Source organism: Mixophyes fleayi, chromosome 5 (genome assembly GCF_038048845.1).
Source record: "Mixophyes fleayi isolate aMixFle1 chromosome 5, aMixFle1.hap1, whole genome shotgun sequence".
In the NCBI taxonomy this organism is placed as follows: domain Eukaryota; kingdom Metazoa; phylum Chordata; class Amphibia; order Anura; family Limnodynastidae; genus Mixophyes; species Mixophyes fleayi.
Genome location: NC_134406.1, coordinates 244537473 through 244552742, shown reverse-complemented (window position 1 = coordinate 244552742; position 15270 = coordinate 244537473). Strand labels below are relative to the sequence as shown.

Sequence of the window (15270 nt, the reverse complement as noted above, 5' to 3'; positions counted from 1 at the left end):
TAATTCTGCTACTTTACCTACCGAGAGCAGTACCCAGTTTGGCTTTCCAGTCGTCTTTGTTTACAGAGCCATAAATTATCTCAGACATTAAGAGAGAGTGAGAGATGGGGTAATTATGTTAGAAAATATATTCCACTGGATATTTATTTCGCCATTAACTGTGTGTTTGCGATGATTTGTCTGCACAGACTTGTCATTGAGGTCACATAATAGGAGTGAGCAGCGTGATACCCAATTTATATATACAGAGAGAAAAAAAACAACCTCACATGACATTTGAGGAAAACACATTGCTCCTTCTACGGTTTAAAGGACATTTTTAAGTATTTATAATAAAAAACAAAAAACAACATTTTGTTCTACTCAAGTGAGCAAATCCTAATATGTACATGCAGTTCACCAACTATATCTGATGAGCTCAATATAAAATCAGATATAACCAAACCTTAAATTCAGGTTATTTCATATAGAAACATTTCCATTTAGAAATATGTTTGAGAATATTTAATAAAAAGCTGCTGTTGAGAAGTATTATTGTATGCACAACAAGCTTCCGAAGGATTCTGCAGACATCCTGTTTGTGCCTAAACCAAGCCTATATCTGCCACAGGGGTCTGGTGCTTATATCGTACTTGCCCAAATTCCGGATAGGTCTCCCAGACTCTCGGGAGATAAGGCATACTTGCCAACTCTCCCGAAAGGTTTGGGAGACTCACGAAATTCGGGTCGGTTTCCCGGACTCCCGGGAGAGCTGGCATTTCTCCCGCATCCCGCAATTCCCTTGATAAAATGACGCGATTCACAGAGAATCGCGTCATTTTGGCCCTGCCCCCGCACAATGACGCGATACAAGGGGCCCCACCCCCTCCCGCCCTCTAGCCACGTCCCTCGCCCAGACGTCGCCTACTGAAAGTAGGCAAGTATGAGATAAGGCAATTATCCCGCATCCTGCCCACTGCCTAGTGAAGTGGGCATGGTGGGAGTCTCCATGCCACCATTATGCCTCTCTAACAATTTCACGGCATTGCATCACGGGCCAAAATGATGCGATTCGTGGCGTTCTGCTCCCCTCCGCAGCTGTGATTTCCCGGCAATATTGGCAAGTATGGTTTATATATTCTGCTTGCTTCCTGGAGATTTAAACCAACATGTATTAATTGAGTTTGGAATGATACTAGTCTGAGCTCACACATTCCCCTCCCTTCCCTGTTCTGTGCAACCAAACACAGGAAGCAGAAGCAGCTTATAATTAGATGTGTTTTGTTATAATATGTTTTCAAGTCTATATCTGTCTTTTTATTTGTTTTATTTGAAGCATTGTCTCTCTATATGTAGAGCAATAGTAAAGCAATATTCATTTCTAGCAAGCTGTATGTGTAATGTAGGCCTCAAGTCACCAGCTAGCTGCATAGTCACCAGGAGAGTAAGATTTAAGGAATGAAAGCCTCTGAGTCAAACACTTTATATCCATTAAATATTTTCATATGTCTATAACTTCTTTTTAGCGATAAATATTAAAATGATTATATTTTGTTTAAGAGCATCTTAGTCCCCATATACATATGGAATTGTTTACGGTGGCTGACATCTGTGAATGAATTTTGTGCAATATATTTTTTCCATATGTGAAAGGATTTAAAAAGAAGAAAAAAAAAAAAGCCCTTCAAATTTGACATTAAAGTCCCCATTGAAATGCTTATATATTCCATATTGTTTACGTAATGTAAACATCTATAGTACCTTTGGCCTGGAAGCACAGCTCATGCAGTTAGTGGTACAAATACATTCTTTCACTGCTCTATGTAACCGTGCAGGCTGGATGAATTAAATATTTCCAGTTTTACTAAATCACTTCTGATGCCTGACTGAGTTCTAGGTTTTATTTACAAATGAAGAGCTTGATCTTAGAAACGCTATTGGTAAAAAAAGACACAGGACGGAGCCCAGACTCATTCTTATAGAGTCGGACTCAACACTTATGTCAACTGTGAGTCTGATCAAAGGCCGTACTTTTGGCCCTGCAGACCGTTAATGATATCTGTTCCCCAAGTATGTATAAACAGAGCAATACATGTTTTAAGGACATGGAAAAAAAACTAAACAATGTCCTGTTCTCAGGAATCCTGTAGTCATTTAAATCGATAGTTCATGTTACTATAGTCCATGTTAAGATAATAAAGAAAAGCTGTCCTTCAGTGCCCTTCTTAGTAACGTACTAATACGAATACAGAACACTTATGGTAGTAAACCCTTGACACTTACAATGCATAGAATATCACTTATTAATTACCTTTTCAACTTGTAGTGACATCATGACCATGCCCCTATGTGTGAATCTGCCAATCTATGTGGAGCATTTATGTTACCTAGGAGATCTCTGACTCATTATTCTGTAATGCCCCAGAGTGATCCCACTTTTGAGCAGCTTTTTAAAGATGACAAATGTCAGCAAATGAACAACAATGATACTATGGTGGACAGAGTTACTTAAATATACACACTTAAATTATTTCATATATTATTATTGGTTAAAATGCAAGATAATAATATCTTGTATTTAACTATGTGTTGTAGATCTCTTAGCATATAGTTGAAATTAGACATTACGGACAGCATATACCGTATTTCCCCATGTATAAGACGCACCTTTTCCCCAAAAATGTTGGGTCTAAAACCTGGGTGCGTCTTATACAGGGGTAGTGGGGATGCAGGGGGGGGGGGGGGCATTATAGTGACAGCAGGGACGATGGAGGGGGAGCGGGCCAGTGTTACAGTGGCAGCGGGGATTACAGAGGAGGGGGCCAGGCACAGTGCAAGCGGAGATCACGAAGGAGGGGGCCAGGCACAGTGGCAGCGGGGATCCAGGAGGAGGGGGCCAGGCACAGTGCAAGCGGAGATCACGGAGGAGGGGGCCAGGCACAGTGCAAGCGGGGATCACGGAGGAGGGGGCCAGGCCCAGTGGTAGCAGGGATCCAGGAGGAGGGGGCCAGGCACAGTGGTAGTGGGGATCCAGGAGCAGGGGGCCAGGCACAGTGCAAGCGGAGATCACGGAGGAGGCCAGGCACAGTGCAAGCGGGGATCAAGGAGGAGGGGGCCAGGCACAGTGGCAGCGGGGATCCAGGAGGAGGGGGCCAGGCACAGTGGTAGTGGGGATCCAGGAGCAGGGGGCCAGGCACAGTGCAAGGGAGATCACGGAGGAGGCCAGGCACAGTGCAAGCGGGAATCAAGGAGGAGGGGGCCAGGCACAGTGGCAGCGGGGATCCAGGAGGAGGGGGCCAGGCACAGTGGTAGTGGGGATCCAGGAGCAGGGGGCCAGGCACAGTGCAAGCGGAGATCACGGAGGAGGCCAGGCACAGTGCAAGCGGGGATCAAGGAGGAGGGGGCCAGGCACAGTGGCAGCGGGGATCCAGGAGGAGGGGGCCAGGCACAGTGGTAGTGGGGATCCAGGAGCAGGGGGCCAGGCACAGTGCAAGGGAGATCACGGAGGAGGCCAGGCACAGTGCAAGCGGGAATCAAGGAGGAGGGGGCCAGGCACAGTGGCAGCGGGGATCCAGGAGGAGGGGGCCAGGCACAGTGGTAGTGGGGATCCAGGAGCAGGGGGCCAGGCAAAGTGCAAGCGGAGATCACGGAGGAGGCCAGGCACAGTGCAAGCGGGGATCAAGGAGGAGGGGGCCAGGCACAGTGGCAGCGGGGATCCAGGAGGAGGGGGCCAGGCACAGTGGCAGCGGGGATCCAGGAGGAGGGGGACAGAGGTACAGTGGCAGCGGAGATCCAGGAGGAGGGGACAGAGGTACAGTTGCAGGGGGGCGGGGGGGATTACAGCTACCGCAATTTATTTTTTTCAAATTTAGGGGCCAAAACGAAGGTGCGTCTTATACATGGGAGCACCTTATACATGGGTAAATACGGTATGTGCGATATGTACTGGAGTTGCCATTTGTTTACTGCACTATTTCCTATGGACATCTGCCAGAGAGGGCAGCAGAGTTCATCTGTGCTAACAGCAATGGATTATTGCCTTCTCAGCCTGTGCTGTTTTTCTCTTTCTTTCCCTGTGGCTTAGATCACATTTCTAAGCTTTCTATTCTTACAGAGCTGAAACGGACTGTCTCCAACTTTTTTTTTTTTACATAATCCAAAACAAATGCCCCAGGTCTGCACATTCTTAGAAGATATTTCCTGAATTTATTTCCAAATCTTTGACTTCACCGGAGGGTTGTATGAGTGTATGGGGATTAAGATTGACCCATTATATCACCATGTATCTCCATCATGAACTGATTGTTCTGAATGCAAAACGAGGAGCAGATGGTATAGTTTTGGCTTTATTTCAATGACCCTTGGGTTGAAGACTTGGTTGGTCAGAATCGAGGCTCCATTCTAAGCTAGCTCTTGACTGACAGCCAAGTTCCCTAGTGGAAGTATAATGTAATCATTGCCAGTTCTTCATTTCCTTGACCTAGAACATCCAACAAAAGCCCTTATATGAAACTGAAAACATAATTAAATGTGTTATTTAATTGTGTCATAAAAATAGCCTGTCGTCAACTGCAGTCCATGGAAAGTGAGAACAGCTTGAGTGGAACACAAATGCAAGACATGGACCTGTGCCAGTGATACCACTTCCACATGTTTTACTGTAGTGTGGCAAGTGGTAATAACTGGCACTAGCAGTCATGCCACCATTGTGCAGCCATCTTTCCTCATTGTCATTTACTTATTTTATTCTAAACAACAGTCTTTTACTGGATAATTGTTTAAGAGAAAACAGATTGACCGGATCAGAATGATGTTTTGCTGTAAATACTTGAATTAGAGGATACACATTGTGCCTTATTTCTGTACAGCAATCCCCAAGCCGAAATCAACTCCCTCCCTCTGCTGTTCCCACATGTTTCCAATCTGGGTATCTGGAAAGTCTTCTCCAATAGTTCAGCCTGAGTGTTAGCAGAATGGAATCCAGATGGACCAGCATTCTCAGTGCTATCTGTAAACTGGCTCTGGCAAACGTCCTCCTATCTTTCTGTTGGAAAGAAAGAAATACTCGCGTTTATTTAGATGGTGTGCATTAATTGTCGCCCTTCCCTCTCTTGCAGTCTGCGCTAAAATCAATTTATTTTCCCCGCTGACAATGAGGCAAAGGTTGGCTGAGGTGATCAGAGTGCGATAGGGTGAATGACAATGGGATAGTTTTATCTACTGTGGAAATAATAAACACTTTGACTGTTGTTTCCTTGACTGATTTGGTTTGCAGGTATTTATTATTTTGGGAATAGTTGGTTTTGTGAATTACTATGGAAGCTTTCAATAGTCAATCTATCGTTTTGTATCCTATAGAGTGAATTCCATACAGTGTATGTTACTTTGCTGTAATTGTTCTTATTAAATGCTGTAATTGTTATTTTTGGTGAATTTAAATTGTAGTATTATCGAGTATTGCACTTTAGTAAGAAATTATTATATACTATGAGGTTTATTTATTATTAAACAGCAGTACCATTCATTCATCATCATCATCAGCAGCTATTTATATAGCGCTACTAATTCCGCAGCGCGGTACAGAGAACTCACTCACACCAATCCCTGCCCCATTGGAGCTTACAGTCTAAATTCCCTAACACACACACACACACACACACACACAGAAAGAGACTAGGGTGAATTTGATAGCATCCAATTAACCTACTAATATAGCGCTCTCACCCAGGAGGGTTCCAGCAAAGCAAGAGAGGATTCAGCTGGATCTCGTTGGATGGCATTATCTGCCAATTTCAATATCTTTGCAGTCCCCATATTGATATACTGGGTCTGAGTTAAGTTTTTTTTTTTGTTTTTTTTTTCCAGCTGATTGCGGTCTATTTACAAAGGTGCAAAGTGTAATAAGAATTACATCATTTGCATAAGACATGCATAATTAAACATGCACAAACATGGAGATATGGTAGGAATCAGAATCCTGCTAAAAACTATCTTACAGTTTAAGAGATATCAACATTTTGTTCTGAAATTAAAAAATATTATCTATAGACTGCAATAGTACATTGCCACCCAGTGGCCAAATTGTCATGAAAAAAAATGATAAGCAGCTTGCTCGGTACTGCCAATGTTTCTCAATTAGTCTCAATAAATAAAAACTATACATAACATATATTTTATTTTGCAGTCTAATGCCTTTGCCTTTTGTCTTATGTACATTGGTACGGCCTTGCACGGGCAGTGTTTAACTGTTTGTTGTGTTGTCAGCGGCTTGTGCCTAATTAAATTTATCTTACAATATTCAGTGTTTTCATTTGGCCTCATTCCACGCGCTCCATCAAGAGCTGCACGCTTATCCTTTGTGCAGTGGAAGATTGGGGTTGTTTCTAGTTTAATAGCTCACTGGGAAAATCTAGTACACAGGTGTCAGCCATAATCTAAGCCCACTTCTAACATCCTTAAGCTAATGATTCCAGATGATGATGCCAAATGTTTATTCATTTGAACCAACTTGACCTACAAAGAAGGAACTAGACAAGTGAAAGGATCTGTGCAGTTCTTTCGTATTGGCAGTAGGAGAAGATGCTGTTTTACCAAATGGATGTGTATAGCAAATAAATATCATGCTATGGAGTCATTCAAATAACTGAAGACTTACTGTCAGTATTGTTGTTGTCATTTTAGTTTGATGCAGAAGTGTAGACTATTTATTGCAAGGTGGAAACATTGGTTGTATATGGTGATTGGTTGCTCTGCCTAATTCAATACCTGGCTGCTGTTGCATGTCACATTGCCTCTCTTAGGTCCCATGTGCACTAGTAAGGTAAGAACCAGGCATGTTAAAAGCAAAGACAAAACCTTGTGCTTTGCCCTGGCTTTTAACAGTGCGCAGAGCATGTGCACAAAGCCTCCCTGCAGCATAGTGTACTAGGTGAACACTGCAGGTAGTGTTGGAATTGACACAGTGAATGCTTATCAGATAGTGTGTGTACACGTCCGTTTGCCTACATTATTATGTACGTGCGCTCTCATTATTTTTTGGACTAGGAACACGAAAGCGCGTTTAACAGGCTTTAAACACGCTAACGTTGAATGCCTGATTTCAGTGCCTGTATGTGCAAGCTGTCAAATCATATGTCCAAATACAAATGACCATGTGATTCAAAGTTATAAATGAATTAAGAGACTCTCATGGATTAAATCTAGGATTTATCTAGTAGTGTGTTTTAGACAGTGGCGGATCCAGGAAGGGGAAGGGCGGGGGGGTGGGGCGATCTGTGCAGGTCCATTCAGCAGTGACAGTGTGCTGCCCAGCTGCTCTGATTGTGTTTTAAACACAATGAGAGCAGCGGGACAGCACACTGTCACTGCTGAACGGGCCTGCACATACTGTGCAGCCGCCGGCAGCCTTAGACATCAGAAAGGGGGTGGGGCCTAAATCGCCCCCCCCCTAAAATTGCCCTGGGTAGGACAAATGTCTAGATCCGCCCCTGGTTTTAGAATGATTACCCTCTCCAAGGCTAAGTTAATATTCGTTTTTACATTTTTATGACAATACGCAAATAAGCATAACCCCACTGCAGGAAATGCCAGAGCTGGCGCATGTCAACCTGGCAACCCGGGGTGGAAAACAAGCATGTCAATGGTGTTTCCATCAACTAACTTTTCTGAATAGGGATAGCCTTTTCCCCACAGGGGATGTCCAGGGGCTAGTGCAGCCGTGAGCATGGTGGTGCAGTGAATTGCATCATTTGGCTGTGCATTCCTGTGGGTGGGTCCAAAATTACACGATTGTTCGTGAATTGAGGTCCCCATCTCGCCCACTTCAAAAGGAAGTGGGCAGGGTGCGGGAGAACAGCCTGCTCTCCCTGGAGAAGTACCGGGAATTTTGGAGTCTCCTGGATATTCCAGGACAGTGGACAAGTATGAGCTCATTTGCATATTGTCACTAAGGAACATGTAAATTTTGCGAATCAAGGCACCTCAGCAGGGCGGTGTTTTTTTGCGTCACAATACACTGCGAGTGGCTAGGCCACCCCAATCCCCCTCTTCCAAACAAACCTTGTATTCAGGGAGCGGGGCACACTTCCCAGCAGTCTGATTGTTGAGACTGTCGGACAATGACCCAAAATCAGGAGAGGGTATACCTCAAAACTAACGAAATTCATTAATTAGCTAGACTGCTGTGTAGAAATAATATTCACATCTCGGTCATGAAGACCTGACACATACTGTGGTATATTTTACATATTTCCCCCACTTTATTACTCCCATTGGGGCATATTTGAGTAGCACCGAGTATTATGAAATATATTTTTCAATCCTCATCGCATAGATGAGGATTGAAAAGTATCTCATATTTATTAAAAAATCAACACAGGCATTTCGAAAAACGTCTGTTCCTGTGAAGTGTACCACTTACTTTACACATCTTCTTCTCTTGCGGTCCTTTTGCGATGTATTTTCCGGCTTGATTGAATCCCTGTGCGCATGCGCCGACCGAAAAGCTCGGACATGCGCACAAAGAAATCTAACATACTGCAGTAAACGAAGTGGATTCATAAGATAGGAAGGGATCACATGATCCCTCCACACATGCGCTGTCCAGCTCTGCTCTTCGGAGCGGAGCTGTCTTCAGTGAAAGTTTTCAATTATGTTAATGTACGCCAGCTTGAGCTGGCATACATTAACATGATTGAAAACTTAATTTCGGTCAGTGGTAAATAGCGTTATTGAGTTATTGAGCAGAGATGCAAAGCAGCAGATATCGCGATGCTGTGATAATAAATCTGAAATTTGCGGTTAATCCCCGAAAACAGAGGTTTTCGGGGATTTAAGTGGGAATTAGGTTTGATAAATAAGCTCCATTGTTACTTGCACTTCATTATTTCCCGTTTCTCTCTAGCTACATCCCTACCTTGCACTGTCTGCCTTTCCTTTGTACTTTCATCCTTCCTAACCTACCATATTTAAACTAAAAATCTCTTAGCACTAATAACATGTCTGGATCTCACGTTGCCACCGATTTAGACACACAGGAACTGCAGACTGTGTATTACGCCAGCTTGCAATATTTACAGTAATTGGAATACACCTGTAATCTTTTCTCTTTAAGCTGTGGTATAAACCGGACTATTTGTGCATTTTCCCCCCTAATGAACAAGTATAAACAATCGGCTGCTGTGTAAACAAAGGGAAAAGCTTTTTACTATGTGACATATGGTATTTATCTATTGTTGCTTTGGAATAAAACAAGAGAAAATAGGGTGGGAGATAGAGCCATGAGACGTGCTGCATTATACTGAATATCTCTCAGTATCAAAACAAAAGCAGCAGAGAGGGCAGCAGGTGCTGCTTACAAGGGAAGTCTAGGAGGACGTAGACCGCTGCCAATAGCTCACCTGTAGAACAGAGCATCAGGTTTTGGTTTGTAGAATCTGTCATGTGGGGATTCATTACCATCCCGTCTTTTTATTTATTTATTTTCTCTTCCATACTTGCATTAAAGCTCTGAATTGAACTGTCATTATTGCTTCCGCCCAGGCTGTGGAAGGAGCATCTGTGCACAATGAATTTTTTTTAACAAAAGCTCAAAAGATTATAGTTCAGTGTTTAAAATGAGGTTTGAGCATCAGGGGTACTGTTTTTTTTTAATCAAAATGTAAGAGATTGTAAAAATGTTTTATTTAAATATTATTGCTATGATTCATGCAGATTGGTTAAACTTGTCTTGTGTATTTATATTGTATATAATGGGTATAGAGAGAGAGCTAAATGTTTGGTCTTTTTTTTCTGCAGATCGTACTGAGAAGCGCTCCACAATGCCAGACTCACCTGTGGAGGTAAAAACGCAATCCAGGCTGACGCCTCCGACAATGCCGCCTCCTCCCACCACGCAGGGAGCCCCAAGAACGAGCTCATTCACACCTACAACATGTAAGAAATTCTTTACGTCACTACTAATATATAAATCTGCCATTGCTAATGAATATAGCTTAATTGGGAAAGAATCATAGGAGTCCCGTTTATGGGAATAAAAGAAAACTTGCCAGTAGGAATGTTTGTCTTACTGGGACATTGACAAATGATAATGTTCATCTCGCAGGACTTCCTCTACCTCTTCTAGTGCTAAGAACCACCCACAGCAGCCAAGTCAACTTCATTGCTTTTTTTCAATAGTTTCTCTGAATCGTGGGCATGGACAGGGCCAGTGTAAGCCCTGGGGGCACACCCCCATCCACTTGGGTCATTATTGGGCATCTCCGTAATTTTGGGGCGATAATGCAGCATTTCTGCCCTTAATTAGATAACAAAAGCAAAATATGTGGTTGGTTAGTATGAGCTAATTTTTTTTTTAGCATATTTTCTTTTACATCCTTTTAGTAAAGAGGTTAACGGCCTCTACGTATCCTGTTAGTAGTACAATTGACAATACTTGATATAAGAATGACCTATTCTTATCACTCATCATTAGTATTTTAAAAATGGGGCCATTTTCCAGTGTAAGGCAAGTACAAAAACAACTATCTTCCGCTTGCGTACTCGGCACTTTCAGCTGTAGAAACAGCCCTGCTTTGTTTTACCTCCAGTTCTGTGACAACTATGTTAGTGACATCATCCGTAAAATTGTAGGGCAATAACTACCCCACCAATTTGGCATCATCCGCTTGGTTCGTAAACATGATTGCTATATTTAGGATAAACTGTGCAAATGGTTTGCTCTGTATAAATATGCGCTTTAAAAATGTACATCATTGGGAGATTGAAAAGTATATATCCTGCTGTTTTAATGCCACTGAAATGGACAATCAAGCCTTGCGAATTGGAAACTGTCACATTGTATGCTATGACATACAGCTATTGTTGAAGGAAAAATAATACATTGTTATACTTGTCTAGAAATTGATATGTGAAACAAAATTTATAGAAGACACAGATGTATAAAGAACAATAAATGTGAAAAAGCAGATATAATCAGTGATCTTATAAATATATCTGTATGCATTTATATTGTTTATCGATCAGCTTACTCACTGCCTCCATAGAATATCAAGAGCAGATATATTTCCTAAATTGACACGTTTGAAACACAGTTACGTAGAATATCTTTGGTTGTTATATGCAAATTAGAAGGAGGGGCTTAAAAAATGATGACTGCTGCTATGGCTTTGAAAAAGATGAATGACTATGTTTGTTTCATTTGGTTGTTGGATGTATTTGTTTTAAAGCTATGACCGTGTTAAATGTGGAGATGACAGGACGACTTTGTTTTATTCACCAGTAACCAATGGCACAAGTCATTCACCAACAGCACTGAATGGAGCTCCTTCCCCTCCTAATGGATTTAGCAACGGACCTTCGTCCTCCTCCTCATCCTCGTTGGCGAATCAGCAGTTGCCTCCAGCATGTGGTGCACGGCAGCTCAGTAAATTGAAGAGGTTCCTCACCACGTTACAGCAGTTTGGCAATGACATATCACCAGAAATTGGGGAAAGAGTGCGCACGCTTGTTCTTGGATTAGTGGTAAGCAAAATGGGGTCATGGGTTTCCCAAATTTTATTACAATTATTTTTATAGTATTTTTTGTTTTTGGTCTGCAATGAAAAAACCCCAGAAAGAAAACAAAGCGCGGCTGGTTATTTCAATGATCTTACATATGACTTAGTTGCTTCTGCAGTTGAATAGACTACATGGCTGGCTCGCCAATGTAAACTAGGCTTCTAGGGAATCACTGCTGATAGAGGATAGTTTAGAACAGTGCAGTACTATTGCAGTACCGCACGTTTTGGGGTGCAGGTGACAACTGCATCATAGAGATAGTCAAGGGACGTTTTAACCCTTTACAGTTACAGGCTGAAAATCTTGGATGATTGGAAAAAAAAACTGTATTGAAAAATAAATAAGACTGTAAATAAAACAAGTCATGTATAATGGGAAAATAGATTACAATGACTGACATAATGGTGCCATCCATTCAGTGTTCTGACTTGTAGAGGAAACATGTAACTGCAATGGTGCTGGAACATGTTGGTTAATCATTGTAACTGGCTGCATTGTCTTCTGTCTTGGGTCCAAGTTACATTCTTCCTTGTAAATAGTGCAATGTGTGCTGACATATTTATGAACCACAGATCTCTTTTTATCAGATGGCCTATTTAAATTATGCAGAAAATAATTACATTACCCCTTTTTTAAGCTGTTTATTATGGCATACCCTAAGGAGAATAGAGACACATTTGTCTGGTGTTCTGACAATGTACAAATGTACCCATTTAAAAAGAAAATACATGTTTAAGGATATGCCCAGTCACAAATTACATTTTATTCACCAGCGCCCCCTTTCCTCAACTAGCAGAACTAAGAGAGTGCTAGGGACCACCACAGAGAACTCCTCCACCTCCTTGTTGTGTATTAGGTTGTCTGTGATGGTCAGGAGAGGATTGCTGACCAGTAACAGGGAGAATAGAATTCCAAGGCAGGAACTGACATGAATGAACTTTGTCTGTAGGTTGAGAGATTAAACCATTAGTGTCTATGACTTGCAGACATAGCAAGAAAGATGGATGAGTTTATTTATTATAGGGCAAAAAAAATGGGTATTTTTGCTGGGGATATGTCTTCACCCTCGTTGTTAGAATAAAGCCATTTTTTTCAATGGGCAATAGATTTTAAATATATATATATATATTTTGTATAATTTAATCTATTTACCATTTACTATTTAATTTTTTATTTATTTTTATTATATTAATTAGTCGAACTCTTACTGCTCCGGGCTAGTGTTGCTGAGGCAGCCGATTTTAGCTCAACTGCTACTGAGAGATTTTTTTGATTAAATTATGGCGATAGGCCATAAAAAGCGTTAGAAAATGAGCCCTATTGCCACTTGATAGTAAATATCAATATATTTAATCAATAAATATCAATATAGGGCCTTTCTGATGCCAGTTTACCATGCCTCAATAATGCTATTAGTACCTAGTAAATTCATATTCTGAAAATTGGTTTAGCACTCAAAATGGCTGCCCCCATTGTATGTACATAACAGACCAACTGTAAATGTCACTACTTATACATCCCATGTTTTCTGTGTGGGTAAACATTTTATTTAGGACTTACATCAAGGCACTAAAAAATACTTAAACTTGTCCTTTGTAATAATTTTGTGCCGCTAACCTTTTCAAAGTGGTGGCAATTTGCTAAACGCGTTTTTATCTATATCCAACAGAATTCTACCCTGACAATTGAAGAATTTCATTCCAAACTGCAAGAAGCGACTAACTTTCCACTGCGACCCTTTGTCATCCCATTTTTAAAGGTATTGCACAGTTCATCGATCTGGAAGTGATTTCAAACCTTATTGTTGCTAGGTCACAAATGTGTGTTTTTGCTTTTTAAGAGAGAAAATGGAAAATAAATCTGAGATGTAAGGACTGTGCTGTGATGGACACACTTTCTAGGTGATTTGCCCTGTAGTTATTTCTGGTTATCTGATGTGAAAGCTCCATGGGTGAATAATTTACAATCGTCTAGTCCTCCTGTTTTAGCCAGAAGCTGAGCAACATAAAGGCAATAATAATAAACATCTTTAGTGGAATGACTATGACACTAGTCTCTCTCTCTCTCTCTCTCTCTCTCTCTCTCTCTCTTTAGTCTGTACAGCGCTGCGGAATCACTGGCGCTATATAAATAAATGATGATGATGACGATCATTGTTTCTTCTAATTATTTAATAACATATGTAATATACAGACACTATATATCAAATAGTACTGAGCTGAACAGTATGCCTAACATAACTGGAGCGTTTACCCTTAGCTAAATATGTCCATCATGCTCTCTTTCACTTCCCTGCAGCAGGTTGCCATGGTAACGGGAGGGGCTTCTCTAACTAAACAGGCAGATAGTGTGTGACTAACAGCCTGGCAGACCTACACTGTGTGGATTAGCAGATTCATACATGAGACATGCCTAGTAATGTGTCAACAACTCAAACTTCTGCATTCTCAGCTTTTTGACCTGTATTAGACCCCATTAGGATAGCAATCTATAATGAAGTGAAGTCAATTTAATGCTAAACAGTGTAATTTATCTTTATGGCTCATATCTGAAGATTTAAGTGTTGTGTTTTAATGGTCCTTTAAGCTTATTCAGCAATAGAGTGTAATAGCACTATGGTACTGTATTCAATAGCAGCCAGTTGGATTGTTGGTTTAATTAGTTTTACTTTTCCAAGTTAATTTGTTATCGGTTGCTATTGGTTATAGTACTTAATGCTATGTGCTAATCATCACTAAATAAGTCTTCTTCTTAGAGGATAATGTATTTTTTAAACACTGACTTTTGTATTTATCACATAACATAATTGTTACAATTTAACCAAAAAACATTTAATCGACAAACTGTTTTCATAATTCCTGTCTGCCGTGACCCGTGAAGAGAGAATGCAATCACTTTAACATAGCAATGTTGCTGGGCTCTGCACGTATATTATCTTCCCACAAAATAGCAGCAATACATATGTATAGCACATTATGTTCTTAACTCAAACTAACAAACCTCGCACAAGAGCATATCTCTGCCAAGTCTGAGTAATTACAGAAAATGATAGACATGAAGGCACTGAAATCCTGCAGTAAAGATATGTCGATGGGTATTTTAAAGCAATTTTCTGCTGAACCTAGCATGATCTTGTCACTTATTACACCTTTTTCTGTAAAAAGACAGATAACTCCCCACAGAAATACATAACAGCCTGTTATAATGCCAACACATTTAGAAGTACATGCATATGAAGCATGCTGTAATTCTCATTAGTGTTTAATATATATATATATAAAAAAAATAGTTGAAACAATTCCACAATTTGGGAGTTTTTTTTTATTTTATAAACGACTGCTTTCAAAATGTGTTTAAGAAATGTTAGCAAGCCTCATTGCTTAGTTCTATTTCAAAACACTGATGAAACATGCTTTCAAACAGCAGTGGGCAACAGGCGGCCAACAGAGCCTTCACCTGCGGGCCACCAGCCGGCCGCTTCCGATCTTATCCAGACAGGGGAAGCAGACTTCTACATCAGATGACTTCCTCTGCACAATGCCGGGAGGTCACACAGCATACCCGGAGGAGGGGAGAGCATAGGCAAACCGATGGGGGGGAGAGGGGCGGGGTCTCCTAGTGCCTGGAAACCCCCCTCCAAGCCTGGGGCACTGTATAATTGAGGTGACTGGACCCTGCCCCCGCTTCACACAGTTCTGCTTGAAAAGGGAGAGCTGTGTGCACCTAACAGTAGTG

At 41.3% G+C, this 15270-nt stretch overlaps 1 protein-coding gene across 4 annotated transcripts in view; it reads left to right on the top strand.

Annotated features, from left to right (window-relative positions):
* The window catches only part of RUNX1T1 (RUNX1 partner transcriptional co-repressor 1), a 113687-nt gene that overhangs the window by 62098 nt on the left and 36319 nt on the right, over positions 1–15270 (top strand). For all 4 annotated transcript variants that reach the window (XM_075213779.1, XM_075213776.1, XM_075213778.1 and 1 more), the window contains exons 2-4: positions 9775–9912; positions 11258–11499; positions 13205–13294. In XM_075213779.1, the coding sequence (XP_075069880.1) occupies positions 9775–9912; positions 11258–11499; positions 13205–13294 (470 nt within the window). The remainder of the gene's footprint in view (positions 1–9774; positions 9913–11257; positions 11500–13204; positions 13295–15270) is intronic.